This window comes from Doryrhamphus excisus, linkage group LG16, assembly GCF_037039965.1.
Source record: "Doryrhamphus excisus strain RoL-2023G ecotype Guam linkage group LG16, RoL_Dexc_Guam_v1.1, whole genome shotgun sequence".
Classification (NCBI taxonomy): Eukaryota; Metazoa; Chordata; class Actinopteri; order Syngnathiformes; family Syngnathidae; genus Doryrhamphus; species Doryrhamphus excisus.
In genome coordinates this window covers 9,946,126-9,959,137 of record NC_136372.1, presented here as the reverse complement: position 1 = coordinate 9,959,137, position 13,012 = coordinate 9,946,126, and the positions used below count along the sequence as shown (strand labels likewise).

At 39.9% G+C, this 13,012-nt stretch overlaps 1 protein-coding gene across 2 annotated transcripts in view; it reads right to left on the bottom strand.

The window, feature by feature from the left end:
* carm1 (coactivator-associated arginine methyltransferase 1) overlaps positions 1 to 13,012 on the bottom strand; it is a 35,948-nt gene that overhangs the window by 16,970 nt on the left and 5,966 nt on the right. For both annotated transcript variants that reach the window (XM_058049356.2, XM_058049357.2), the window contains exons 2-13: positions 9,223 to 9,348; positions 8,435 to 8,541; positions 7,068 to 7,172; positions 5,748 to 5,858; positions 5,489 to 5,666; positions 5,244 to 5,334; positions 3,728 to 3,809; positions 2,519 to 2,604; positions 2,330 to 2,419; positions 2,070 to 2,207; positions 1,429 to 1,518; positions 704 to 816 (exon numbers count right to left, since the gene is read on the bottom strand). In XM_058049356.2, coding sequence (XP_057905339.2) covers positions 704 to 816; positions 1,429 to 1,518; positions 2,070 to 2,207; positions 2,330 to 2,419; positions 2,519 to 2,604; positions 3,728 to 3,809; positions 5,244 to 5,334; positions 5,489 to 5,666; positions 5,748 to 5,858; positions 7,068 to 7,172; positions 8,435 to 8,541; positions 9,223 to 9,348 — 1,317 coding nt within the window. The remainder of the gene's footprint in view (positions 1 to 703; positions 817 to 1,428; positions 1,519 to 2,069; positions 2,208 to 2,329; positions 2,420 to 2,518; positions 2,605 to 3,727; positions 3,810 to 5,243; positions 5,335 to 5,488; positions 5,667 to 5,747; positions 5,859 to 7,067; positions 7,173 to 8,434; positions 8,542 to 9,222; positions 9,349 to 13,012) is intronic.

The window sequence follows — 13,012 nt, the reverse complement described above, 5'->3', positions numbered from 1 at the left end:
GCCATCTCTTAAAAGCACCAAATTAAGTGATACATACAAATATATATATATATACGTATATATATATATATATATATATATATATACACACACACACACACACAAATATATATATATACATACAAATATATATATATACATATACATATATATACACAAATATACATATATATATACACATATATATACGAATATATATATATATACACAAATATATATATACACACAAATATATATATACACACACACACACAAATATATATATATATATATATATATATATATATATATATATATATATATATATATACACACACACACAAATATATATATAATATAAATAATATCCTGGCCTATAATTTGTCTTTCAATGAAAATACGGTAAAACGGGCATATTTCAGACATAGTGACACATGGTGATTAATTATGATTAATTAATTTGAAAACCATGATTAATCTGATTAAAAGTGTTAATCATTTGACAGCCCTATTTTTTTGTTTCCAAAGCAATGGAATTGGTAGTATTGGTAGTATACACCTTCAATAACAGAACACAACTTTCACTGCTCATGTACAGTGCATCCGGAAAGTATTCATTCACAGCGCTTCACTTTTTCTACATTTTGTCATGTTACAGCCTCATTCCAAACTGTGTTAAATTAATCTCTTACCTCAAAATTCTCAAAATACGTTTCTTTTTTACCTGACACAGACATCCCTTGACTCATGCTGTAGCCTACACCTGTGTTCCAAATATTCTCCGATGGGGAGGTGTAATGTGACCCAGGAGGTGGGTTAGGGCTGGTACCCGTGTACCTGTAAACACAAATATACACATTTGATATGAGTGAAAAACAGTGCTCCCTACTTTTGCCGGCGGTGCAATGGTGCATGATACAGCCTAATATATGCTCCACAACAGTTGGACGCGAGAGTCTCCCATCACAGCTGTCTCCATCCGTGCATGTAAACATTGAGGAACACACACAATAGTGGACAGGCGAGAGCGGTTCAGTTGCCCAACGTTTGAGAACAGAGGTCATGCCTGTGGTTTCAGCACATCGAAGTCCAGTTCCAACGGCTGTTTCCACATAGTGGCCGTACGAGACCTCCACTTTCTCTCATACCACGCAAATGGTATGACAGACAATATTGGCAACTAGTGTATGCTTAGGGCATTGCCTCCCCCCCACAGAGACAAAGTTCTTCCTGTAGAAGTTGCACTCTGTTTGCCGTTTAATATATGTATGAAGTGTATGAAGCGCCTAGGTGAGTCTAGAGTGAATCCTCTTCTAGCCTGTTTGGAGGCAAAGTATGGAGACCGGCAAAATTATCAAGTTAATTTTACATTATTGTGTGATGACACTTTTTTTTAAACGACAAATCTTGTCACACTTTAATATCCGACACTCCTAGTGACCACCTTACCTGAAAAAGGGGTTCTTTAAATCCAAGAGGTTGCTGGACTTTGAACCAGTCTGGTCCACCTGGGCAACAATACTGATGTCGTAACTTTGTCTGTTGAGAAGGAGTTCAGATATTTGTTTTTCAGCATCTTTCAGTAACAGTTTCACCCTCAAAAGAAATTCAGCAGCATTAAATGAAATCAGATTGGTTAGAAACTGCAAAATCATGAAAAACATGTTTATAAAAAATACAGCTCACCAGTAATCCTCCATCTGTTTATGATAAGTCCATTTGGCAGTTGGTTTGTTGTAAAATATCGATGCAATGCTTTAATTACTGTTAACATTGTGGAAACATCTACATTTTAGCTGGCTACCAATCATCAAAATCAGTTGCCAGCTGTATTTCCAGTAAATGATTCCTGTGCATTCTCAATTATAGTATTAAAAAAAACTACTGGTTTAAAATAAGAGACCAGGGAAAAAAAATGTGGAAAGCAGATATTCACATAAAAGTATTCATAGCTAAGTCAACTACAAAACTACCATTGTAATTTATTTTTGCATCAAATAATACCAAATTAAAATAAAATAACAATATTCAGGCTTAGAGATAACACTGGCGTTTAAATGTGAGTTAACTTATTAAAAAAACAATCATACCGTTTATTGGCCACTAATAGTGCAGTGCCAGACAGTGTATCCCCAGCCTTGGTGAAGAGAGGAGACTGCAGCAAACAGCGTACCTGGTACCAGTGAGTAAGCGGCTCTGTAGGTGCAGTGGACAGCCACACTGTCATACTGTAGAAAAGTTTGGAAAGAGTGGGGGGAGTAGATATTGGACAAGTTAAAGGCAGAATTGTCCTGTTTGTGGGTAATAAAATTACAGTAGATGACGCCAGTCTGAGCAATATGTGACTTACGCTGATCCCATAAATGCCACATCAAACCAGAAGGCCAGACCATGCACAAGACCTGAGTGCAACATGTGGAACTTAAAGGGGATCTCTATCCTAAAGACAAGTAGGGGAAAAAGTCATAAAAATAAACATATTTATATAAAACGCATTTTTATAATATTGAACTTCTGACAAATGTGAATGCAAACTTACCTGTAAAGATCCTCCTCTTTGGCCTCTAGGAAGTTGACTGTGTATTTCACCGACTTTGCCATGAGGATACGGATATCAAATGTGTCCTGTGAAAGGAGATTTCAAGTCATACCATTTGGAAAGGTGCAAGATTCTCAGAAGAAACTTTCAGGTGCTTAAAAAAACTTTTAAGCAATAAAAATAGTATAATGTACAATACTATAATGTGTAGCTGACAAACAAAATGTATATTGACTATTCACTGGAATTTTATGAAAAAATTTCAATTAATCACAGTTATTACCCATTTTTTAGTAATTGCAACTTACAAAACAAAATGATATTATATGTTTGATAAAATATAATATCTTGATATTTAACTGGTCTACAGTTTTCACCACACAGTGAGAGGAAAAAACACAACTTCAGAAAAATACTAAAACTAGGGCTCGACGATATGGACCAAAATTCACATCCCGATACATCCCATCCGATTATGGACACACATAAATTTTTCCCAAACTGAGTTTATACAAAAGTCAAAAGCCAAATACGCATGCAAAGTTTTACAAAAACGTTATGAATCGTATAGAAAATTAGCCGCTGAAGTAAAATAGTATATTCACTTTTGAAATAAATGTAGAAAAAGTTCAATATCATGCTGCAATCTGTTGCTGTTCACTCCCGCTATGCAGCCTCTCCTCGTCCGTATCTCCGCAGAGATCTTGGCGTAGCGAACAGCTGTTCCAGAGTGTAAACAATGGAACAAGTGGCAAGCTACAAACGTAACAAGATGAACATCCATAGCTGCACACTTGCTTAAGGCGCCGGTAAGGGGCAAGAAAAACAATGATAAAGTAATAAATAAAGCCATATTAAACACTAATAATGCCGTAGAAAATACAGAGCTGCCATAACTAGCTTGTACTTGGAGGGCGTGAGCTACAGAGGAATCCCAGCCTAGTGTATTCTGTGTGTATTGAGGTAGTTTAAGCTGTAGGTACTTTGGTTTAAAAAAAATCCTTTCTGCTGAGTGTGCAAACTACAGTGTTTTTTGTCCACCGACTTCGAACTGCGAGGGTCAATATACTGTTTACAATTGTCCATCTTGATCGAGTTGGACGTCAATAGCACTGGAGAACCAATCGCCACGAGTTAGTAGAATTGCAGGAGTTTGAATCACTGCATGTTAGATTTCTTTGGTGTTGTGTGAGAAAGTGTTTGACATACCACAATGGGCTGGCGAAAATACTCATCGACTGCTGCTCCTCGCAAGGCAGAGAGGTCTACACCATGGAAGGAAGGCTGGTACCTGGAGGAACCAGAAAGATTGTAATTATCATCCAACACTTTGATAGTTATAACCTCTTTATATGCAATATGCAGAAAACAAGGATGGAAACCTAAAAACACAGAGGTGGCTGTGAGCTATTTGCTACACAAACATTTGTCACTTTCCTTAGATAAACGAATAAATGGAATGTCAAGTCTCTATCTGGCAATCCCTGTCAGTGGCCACACATATCAATTATATTCCTTCAATTCAAATTTGAATTGCAATTCTACTTAATATTTGCAATCTCAAATTAAATTCATGGAATTAAACTTGAATTTGTAAGACATTCTCAATTCAGTTTTTGCCTGGTTTGAACGCCGACTACTGCATAGGGCTTGGCGATATGACCCATAAGTCCTATTCTGGTACTTTTTGGGCTGAATAGCGATACAGGATATACTGTATTTTCTGGACTATAAGTCGCTCCGGAGTATAAGTCACACAAGGCCAAAAATGCATAATTCGGTTGAAAAAATATACATAAGTTGCACAGGAATATAAGTCACATTTTTAGCGGGTAATTTATTTTACAAACTACTTGACCAAAACAGACATTATGGCCTCTTGGAAGGCAAGTTCTAACAATCAAAGAATAGAACAGGCTGAATAGGTGTAAGATATGCTAACACAATGCTTATTCAGCGACACCAAAAATAAACTTGAACAGAAAAGGTGTCCAGTGTTTATGTAACATAAACAGTTTTTTCCATTTATAAGTCGCTCTGGAGTATAAGTCGCAGGAACAGCCAACCTATGAAAAAAGGGCGACTTACAGTCCGGAAAATGTGGTACTGTAGGCTGTAGGCCCGATACACTCTCTGCCCTTCCCCAGGTTCCCCTAAGCTTTGCTTCTCTGTTTACGAGGCAAGCCCAGGCAGAAGTTATTGGAGCAAGAGAAAAATATTTTCATCCGTTGACAGCATTTCACACGGGACTGACAATGAAAATGTGAAAACGTGAAATAGCCGCCAAACTGTTAGAACCGTTCTCTCGCTGGGAAAGGTGCATTAATGTCAGGCGCGCTGTCCACACGGCACCCACACGGCACCCTCACGGCACCCTCACGGCACCCTCACGGCACCCTCACGGCACCCTCACGGCACCCTCACGGCACCCTCACGGCACCCTCACGGCACTCTCACATCTGGCTTCTGAGCTCAATGGTATATGGTTATCGCTTCAAATCACTTTCTGTGTGTCATGCCCTTCCAAGTGATGGCATCATCTCTGGTACCGCTTTTAGCAGAATGACCCCTTTAAGAGGTTTAAGAGGCACTCTAAGTGGACGGTTCTTATCACCGTGATGCAAAACATTGCAGCAAGCAGTGTCACCAGCCCCAATTGCTAAATTAATTCCTTCCATGTATTCCATTCAGCTACATCATTTCTTGCCTCTTTCTTTCTCCTCACCAGAAGTTGGCTTTTGTGAATTGTTCCATGTACAGCTGCTCGTCTGTGAAGGGGGCGAGGTGCACATCCCCAAGTGTAGGGAACATTTTACCTAAAACACAAGCAACCATAAAATAATACACACCAACACACATACAATAAACAATATACCAACAGAGGGAATTGACATTTCACAAACTCCTAAATAAATCTAAGAAAATAACTCTTACAGTGTGAATATGTATTTTAAATAAACATTTTTTTACCATTGGGTTTGAGGAACTTCTTGGCATGCAAGTAGCTCTCCAGCATGCGTTCATTGAACAGCATGTAGCCCATGGGCTCCGATATGATGATGTCAACCTGTTCAGGGAGTGTCACCTCCTCTACCTTTCCTGGGATAACTACTACATGCTCCCCAAGACGGTTACTGTTGACCAACACCTGCAGGGGATTACATACGTCTAATGAGTGTGTGAATCATATTATTAATCAAAGGTAAGCTATACTGTATTTTGTATGTACCTCAGCATGCTGAGCCATTGTGCTTGCCTCCACAGCATAGACCTTTCTGGCTCCAGCCTGGGCTGCAAAAAAAGACAGTATCCCAGAGCCACAGCCAACATCGAGCACAATCTGGAAATACAATGAAAGCCATGTAATTATTTCCTCCATCATTTCTTTGTAGAGAATAACCATTGAGTGACCGTCAGTACAATACTAGTGTCTACTTGTTATACACTGTGTTTGTTTTTATACGTTGAGCTCCATTTTGCATTTGAGGTGCTGTATCAAAAAGAATGTTTGATAAACAAAAATTTACGAAAGCAAAAGCATATAATAAAGCAAACATATAATCCAGTGTCATGTTGATAGGTGTCTTAAAAAGTTTTAAATCAGTATCTTTCAAAGGTATCTTTATTCATTCATTCATTTTCTACCGCTTTTTCCTCATGAGGGTCGCGGGGGGTGCTGGAGCCTATCCCAGCTGTCTTCGGGCGAGAGGCGGGGCACACCCTGGACTGGTCGCCAGCCAATCACAGGGTACATATAGACAAACAACCATTCACACTCACATTCATACCTATGGACAATTTGGAGTCGCCAATTAACCTAGCATGTTTATTATTCTATTATATTGTTTAAATATATTAATAAATAAATTGGGCAGTTTTACTACAATAATGCATGATAAAGCCCCAACTACTAATATCTTTGCCATCTGCCACTGCTTTCCCAACTGTCCCACATTACTTTGAATGAAATACAGGTATAATGCACGTAAAAGCATTAATGTGCTTTGGGTGGTTATGACACACTTGAAATGCAAAGTGTTATACACACTTTGCATTTCATGTTCATTTGCTCTACATCATCTTTGTGGAACCCTAAATAAATCTCCCTAGCACTACGGTCCACAAATACAAATGTATAGTACATACCCTGGCATACAATACATGCTGTAAACACATGCTGTAACATGACAAAACATCACGTCACATGCAATTAAATTACTAATGGCCACTTATCACATTGCACAAGAACAATGGCGTTGCACCCCAACCTACCACAACCATGTCAGGTAATATCCAGCCTGAGACACGCTTCACACTACACTTCACACATGCAAGCTGCACTAGCTAAACTCAGCTAATCCAGCTAGCTCACATTCATGCTCGTAACAGATGAGGTTTTTGCTGCCATTTCAGCATGTTAAGTAGTGTACCTAGTATAATCCAGCACAGGTTAGAGCAGTACTTCCCATGTAAGGTCCCCACACCATGACACAGCAGTCACGGCATGTGTATATACAGTATATAGAAAAACTTTGAAACAGTCTGTTACCTTGTCTTTGAAGTCTGTGTGGTTCTGCAAAATAGCCCGTTGGTAGGTCCCTGTACGCACATAGTCCTGCATCATGTTTTGCTGTTGTGAGAGGTAGCCATAAAACTGTAAGAAAAAGAGTCACATTAATTAAGTTCAAACTCAACTTAACTTTTTGCAAGTCAAGTCATCAAGTTTTTCAAAATGATTGTTTTGTTTCTGGCCACATGTACACCTTGTCATGAGGACTACATTTTTGATACACCATATGTAATAAATGACAGAAAAACAAAACATCATGAGCCGCATTTATAAATTACTATTTTTCGACTCAGACCAGTATACAGAGTCTGTTTTCAGGCAATTCGTTAGTATTTTCACTGTATTGGTTGGTAACAAAAGTCAAAAACAGTGTCCACAATGGTGGTAGATAGAAACCGTTACATAAGTCACATCACTATATTAGCCAGCCCCATTAGGAAGATTTTGAAGAAAAAAGGAATATAAGATGCATTGGTGCATAAGTTGCACGTGTCCACATCATAAAATGGCAACGTAGGACATGCAAGTCTATGATGACCAGCAGCTCTTTATTTGACAATCATCAAAAAACACACAACAAGCTTGTCAACTCATTGCAAGTTGCAGGAGGTCATTATAACAGTCTGACTCAGAGTGTCATCTTACAAACATCAAACCCATCACACAGCAACTTAACACTAAAATGGTACATTTCATAAATATGCAAACATACTAATACGACTTTAAAATTAAACAAAAAACAGTTTTTCTAGCAACACGTTGTGTTAATCGAGATAAAAGTTTATCATGTTAGTTGCTACAATAATATCACTGTAGCTTAGTCACTTAGGTCCATGGAACACTGTTGGTGGTTTTTTGTGAGGGCTTTAGCGTCAAAATAGGTATTTTCCATGACACCCATTGCTAGCTAGATTATATTAACTTCTTTGATTGCACTAGAATGCACAGAAAGGGGAAATAAATTTGTTCATGTTTCACAAAAGGATTGTGAATGATGGGCAAAATTCCCCAAAAAGTGTAGTTCCTCTTTAATATACTTTTTGCTTGTTTCTTTCTTTCTTTCAGTTTTTTCCTGATTGCGGAGTCGCCACAGCATATGCTACTTAATCAATTAACATGTAGTCAAAGGGTTCTGATTTTCTTTACATACACTTCAAACATATTTTTCAAGTTCAAAAGGTAAATCGTAGTATGATCAGTTTTCAAATATTGAATCTAATCTCTCTCCAATTATGGCATGTTTCCAATTAATACTCTGCCTTTGCAGTTTCGGCAAAGAAGCTCTACGGCCATAATTAGAGTATATAGGAATGCCTAGCATCTAGTGAATGTGTAGTTCTGCTCACCTGGAAATACTGCACAGCAGATGATTCCTCTGTTCTGTCGCTGAAGACTGAGTGCTCACTAAGATGCCCACGACAGTTCTTCAAGAGGTTATAAAAGGATTGAAAGTCTGACGAACATCAAACAGACCAGAAAACAGTAGTTACTTCATGTCAAGGAGCCATTATACGGTATTACATAGCCCTCACATTTTTGCTAACATTGTAGTATATCTTTACATGGCGCAACTCCAAAGAAACAACATTGATTCAGTCGTCAGTGTACAGCTCGTAAAACTGTAAATTTACTGTCCACACAGCCATTAATGTCTAAACAACTGGCAGCAGAAGTGAGTACAAGCCTAAATGAAAATGTCCAAATGGTGCTCAATCTGTTAATACTCAGTGTGAATACCATTATTGGAATCACAGTTCTCGCAGCCAGAGAGGATGCTCCCCGCAGTGCCTGCTGGTTTTGTGTCTGAGTGGTACTTTGCGGCAAGACGGATAGGACCAGGACCACTGCCGCGACGGATCCAGCGTGAACATATGTGCCAGTGGTTATCTTGTCAAAATCAGACCCAATTGGAAAACCATTTTTATATGCGGTCAAAAATGGACACCAGTGTATCCATTTTTTTGGATACACTGATAGTATTGGACAGTATAGCCTTCATGTTCACGTGTTCATTTTGACACAAGCAGTTCTCTGCACTGTTTCTCCCCCAACTCATACTGATGTGCAAATGTGAATAAAATAAGTCCCTCTAAATTATCCACATAATCAAACTTGTGTGTGGATTTCAAAATACCTCCAGGTGAGGAAAACTGAATCAGGACGCTGTTGCACCCCAGTGTGATGATGAACGACTGCTTCCCCACTCTGCTGCACTCCGTCTCCCGAGATACCGAACACTTGAAAACACTCGCCTCCTCATCTGAAAAGGAATGGATCAAGAGGCATCATACAACACATTTTAAACCAGTAGATTAAAACATTTAGGTAATCTAAATGGGTGGACTCCCAGATGACAATCATCTGTACAGTTCAGGTGGGGAAACACTTGTCAATACGCATTTGCTTTTGTGTATACACTGTTTTCACCAGATGGTTAACATAAGCTAAATCGCATTGTGTTTTGCATTCCGATTAGGAAACACTGGCACACTGGCTTCTGGTCCTCCACTTAACTTTATGAAAATGTTGCAGTTGGCACTCCAAGTAGTTTGAATCTTTCCCTGCTTTCTCAGGTCACGTGCTTTCATCGCGATTTCAGCATTACGTTTGGTCAGATGGTCATTCACGTAGACATTTGTACCTTTCAGCTTCTTTCGTTGTTTTAGTACAGTGGTCTTGGATTTCCTGTTACTGAACTTGACGACGACGACGGGTGTGGTTCTGTTCCTGCCATACAGTGGGATGCAAGTGTCGATGGATTCGATGTCAACATCTACCTCTTTAGATGTTAAGAAATCCACTACTTGTTGCTCCGTTGAGGCGACGTCCATTTCGTCTGCTTCCTCACTGTTCCTGACTGCCCTGGCATAAGACCTGTGTTTGATCTTCAGCCCCGTCACTATTATGTCATTCATCCTTGTATTCTGAGCCATGTCGTTGATTGTATTTTTCAGCTCCTGAATTATTTTGTTTTTCTCCTCATTATCTTTTTTGATGTTGGTATGACTCTCTTCTACTTTTTTCTATGCGTCTTTCGAATCTATCATCTCCTTCATTAGGGTTTGAACATGCTCATCCATCTTCTGTTCCGATTTTTCCAACTTCAGAGTCAGTTGCAGTTCATTGCCGTTTTTTCTTAATTTCTTATCCATGTGATCCGTCCTCCGGGTTAAGTAATCCACCTTATTTAGCAGCTTTGATAGCATCTCTAGTATGCTACTCTCCGTTAGTGGCTGCAGCATCAGGGGGAGATCGCTTCTGGTGGATCTTTGAAGACTTCCTCCGTGTCTATAATTGTGTCCGGAGTGCTTCGGCTCGTGCTACATGAGCTCCCAGGTACACTTCGATCCGAGTTACTTGGGCTGAGCGGTTCACCATTTTGTCCACGGGGTGAACCCTTCCCCTTGGATGGCCGTATAGTTGTGGTTGCTCAGCAACGCCTTGTCAACAACGACTGTTAGCCTGTTCACTTGCTTTTATGACTGTCTTAGATATTTAGTGTTCGTTGTTATAGCGAATATAGTCTCCCACCACTCGATGTTACAGCCCAAGGTTCCGAGAGGTTATGGGGGATAAAAGCTGCCACCAGCTAGCTAGCCACTAGCTAGCTAGCTAGCCTTGTAACGGCTGTCGACTCCTTACAGCTCGCTGATGTGGTGAGTTCAGACCTCCCTTGTCCTGAATTAAGACAGAGTTCTCTGCAGAGTAATTTGAGGTGCTGACACGAGTTATGGTAACAAAAACTTAAAAACATTAATTACTCCGGCAGCAAAGCCGGAGCTCATGCCGCCCATGTCCATCCTTGTCAACAGGAAGTGATGTTTCAAAATGATCAAAACAACACAAATGCCATCACCTGTGTATCACTTCACATTTTTGTTGACAAAAAATGCTGCAAAGCAAGGGACACTTTAAAACTGTGCCTAGTTTTTATCATTCTCTTATTCCGAGATGGTGTATAGTATATGTATGTCTTTGCACGCTAAGTGCACATGGGTGTGCATGAGCAGTGGGTGACAAAACAGCCCCCGTTTCCATCCGAACTATAACTCTCATTCAGTTTAACGTGCAAATGTCAGGAATATACATTTTTAACAGTCCGTTATCTGAAACCACTATCTATTGGTGTGTGTGTGTGTATATATATATATATATATATACACACACACACACACACACACACAGTAAACCTCCGATATATCGGATTCAATTGTTCCCACTGGTTTTGTCCGATATAAGCGAAATCCGTTATATGCGTATACCGGAAAATGTCCGTTTTACGCATATATCGGATTTATATCCGGTATATGCGTAAATCGGATTTTATCCGTTATAAAAAGGCACTTCCTTGACTATGTTTCCAATGTACCTGGACGCGCAGGCAACGCTGCAAACGACGTCGTATAGCGGCCTGTCACGATTTGGCGAATCGGAGCGCCACGATGCGGCCATCCGATATATGCGAGGGAAATTTAATGGAAATGCATTGGAACGGGACTGGAGATTTTGTCCGAAATAGGCGAAATCCGTTATAAAAAATCCGATATATGCAATGATTTTTTATTGGAAATGCATTACAGAAAAATTGGTTCTTTTTTATCTGTCCGTTGTGAGCGAATTTCCGATATATCCGAGGTTTACTGTATATATATATAAACATATACAGTGCATCCGGAAAGTATTCACAGCGCTTCACTTTTTCCACATTTTGTCATGTTACAGCCTCATTCCAAATTGTATTAATTTAATCTCTTACCTCAAAATTCTACATAAAATACTCCATTATGACAATGTGAAAAAGTTTTTTTTATACTTTTTTTTAATTTATTAAAAATAGAAAACTAAGAAATCACATTTACATAAGTATTCACAGCCTTTGCCATGAAGCTCAAAATTGAGCTCAGGTGCATCTTTTTTCCACTGATCATCCTTGAGATCTTTCTACAGCTTAATTGGAGTCCACCTGCAGTAAATTCAGTTGATTGGACATGATTTGGAAAGGCACACACCTGTCTACATAAGGTCCCACAGTTGACTGTGCATGTCAGAGCACAAACACCAAGCATGAAGTCAAAAGAACTGTCTGTAGACCTGCGAGACAGGATTGTCTTGAGGCACAAATCTGGGGAAGGATACAGAAAACTTTCTGCTGCTTTGAAGGTCCCAATGAGCACAGTGGCCTCCATTATTCGTAAATGGAAGACGTTTGGAACCACCAGGACTCTTCCTAGAGCTGGCCGGCCTTCTAAACTGAGCGATCGGGGAAGAAGGGCCTTAGTCAGGGAGGTGACCAAGGCCCCGATGGTCACTCTGTCAGAGCTCCAGCGTTCCTCTGTGGAGAGAGGAGAGCCTTCCAGAAGGACAACCACCTCTGCAGCAATCCACCAATCAGGTCTGTATGGTAGAGTGGCCAGACGAAAGCCACTCCTTAGTAAAAGGAACATAGCAGCCCGTCTGGAATTTGCCAAAAAGCACCTGAATGACTCTCAGACCATGAGAAACAAAATTCTCTGGTCTGATGAGACAAAGATTGAACTCTTTGGTGTGAATGCCAGGCGCCATGTTTGGAGGAAACCAGGCACTGCTCATCACCAGGCCAATACCATCCCTACAGTGAAGCATGGTGGTGGCAGCATCATGCTGTGGGGATGTTTTTCAGCAGCAGGAACTGGCAGACTAGTCAGGATAGAAGGAAAATGAATGCAGCAATATATAGAGATATCCTGGATGAAAACCTGCTCCAGAGCGCTCTTGACCTCAGTAGACTGGTCATGTACCTTGACTATATAGACAGTAGACATTAGCACACAGCCAAGATCTCAAAAGATTGGCTTCAGAACCACTCCGTGAATGTCCTGGAGTGGCCCAGCCAGAGTCCAGACTTGAATCCGATCAAACATCAGGGCTCTACATTAAAAACCAAA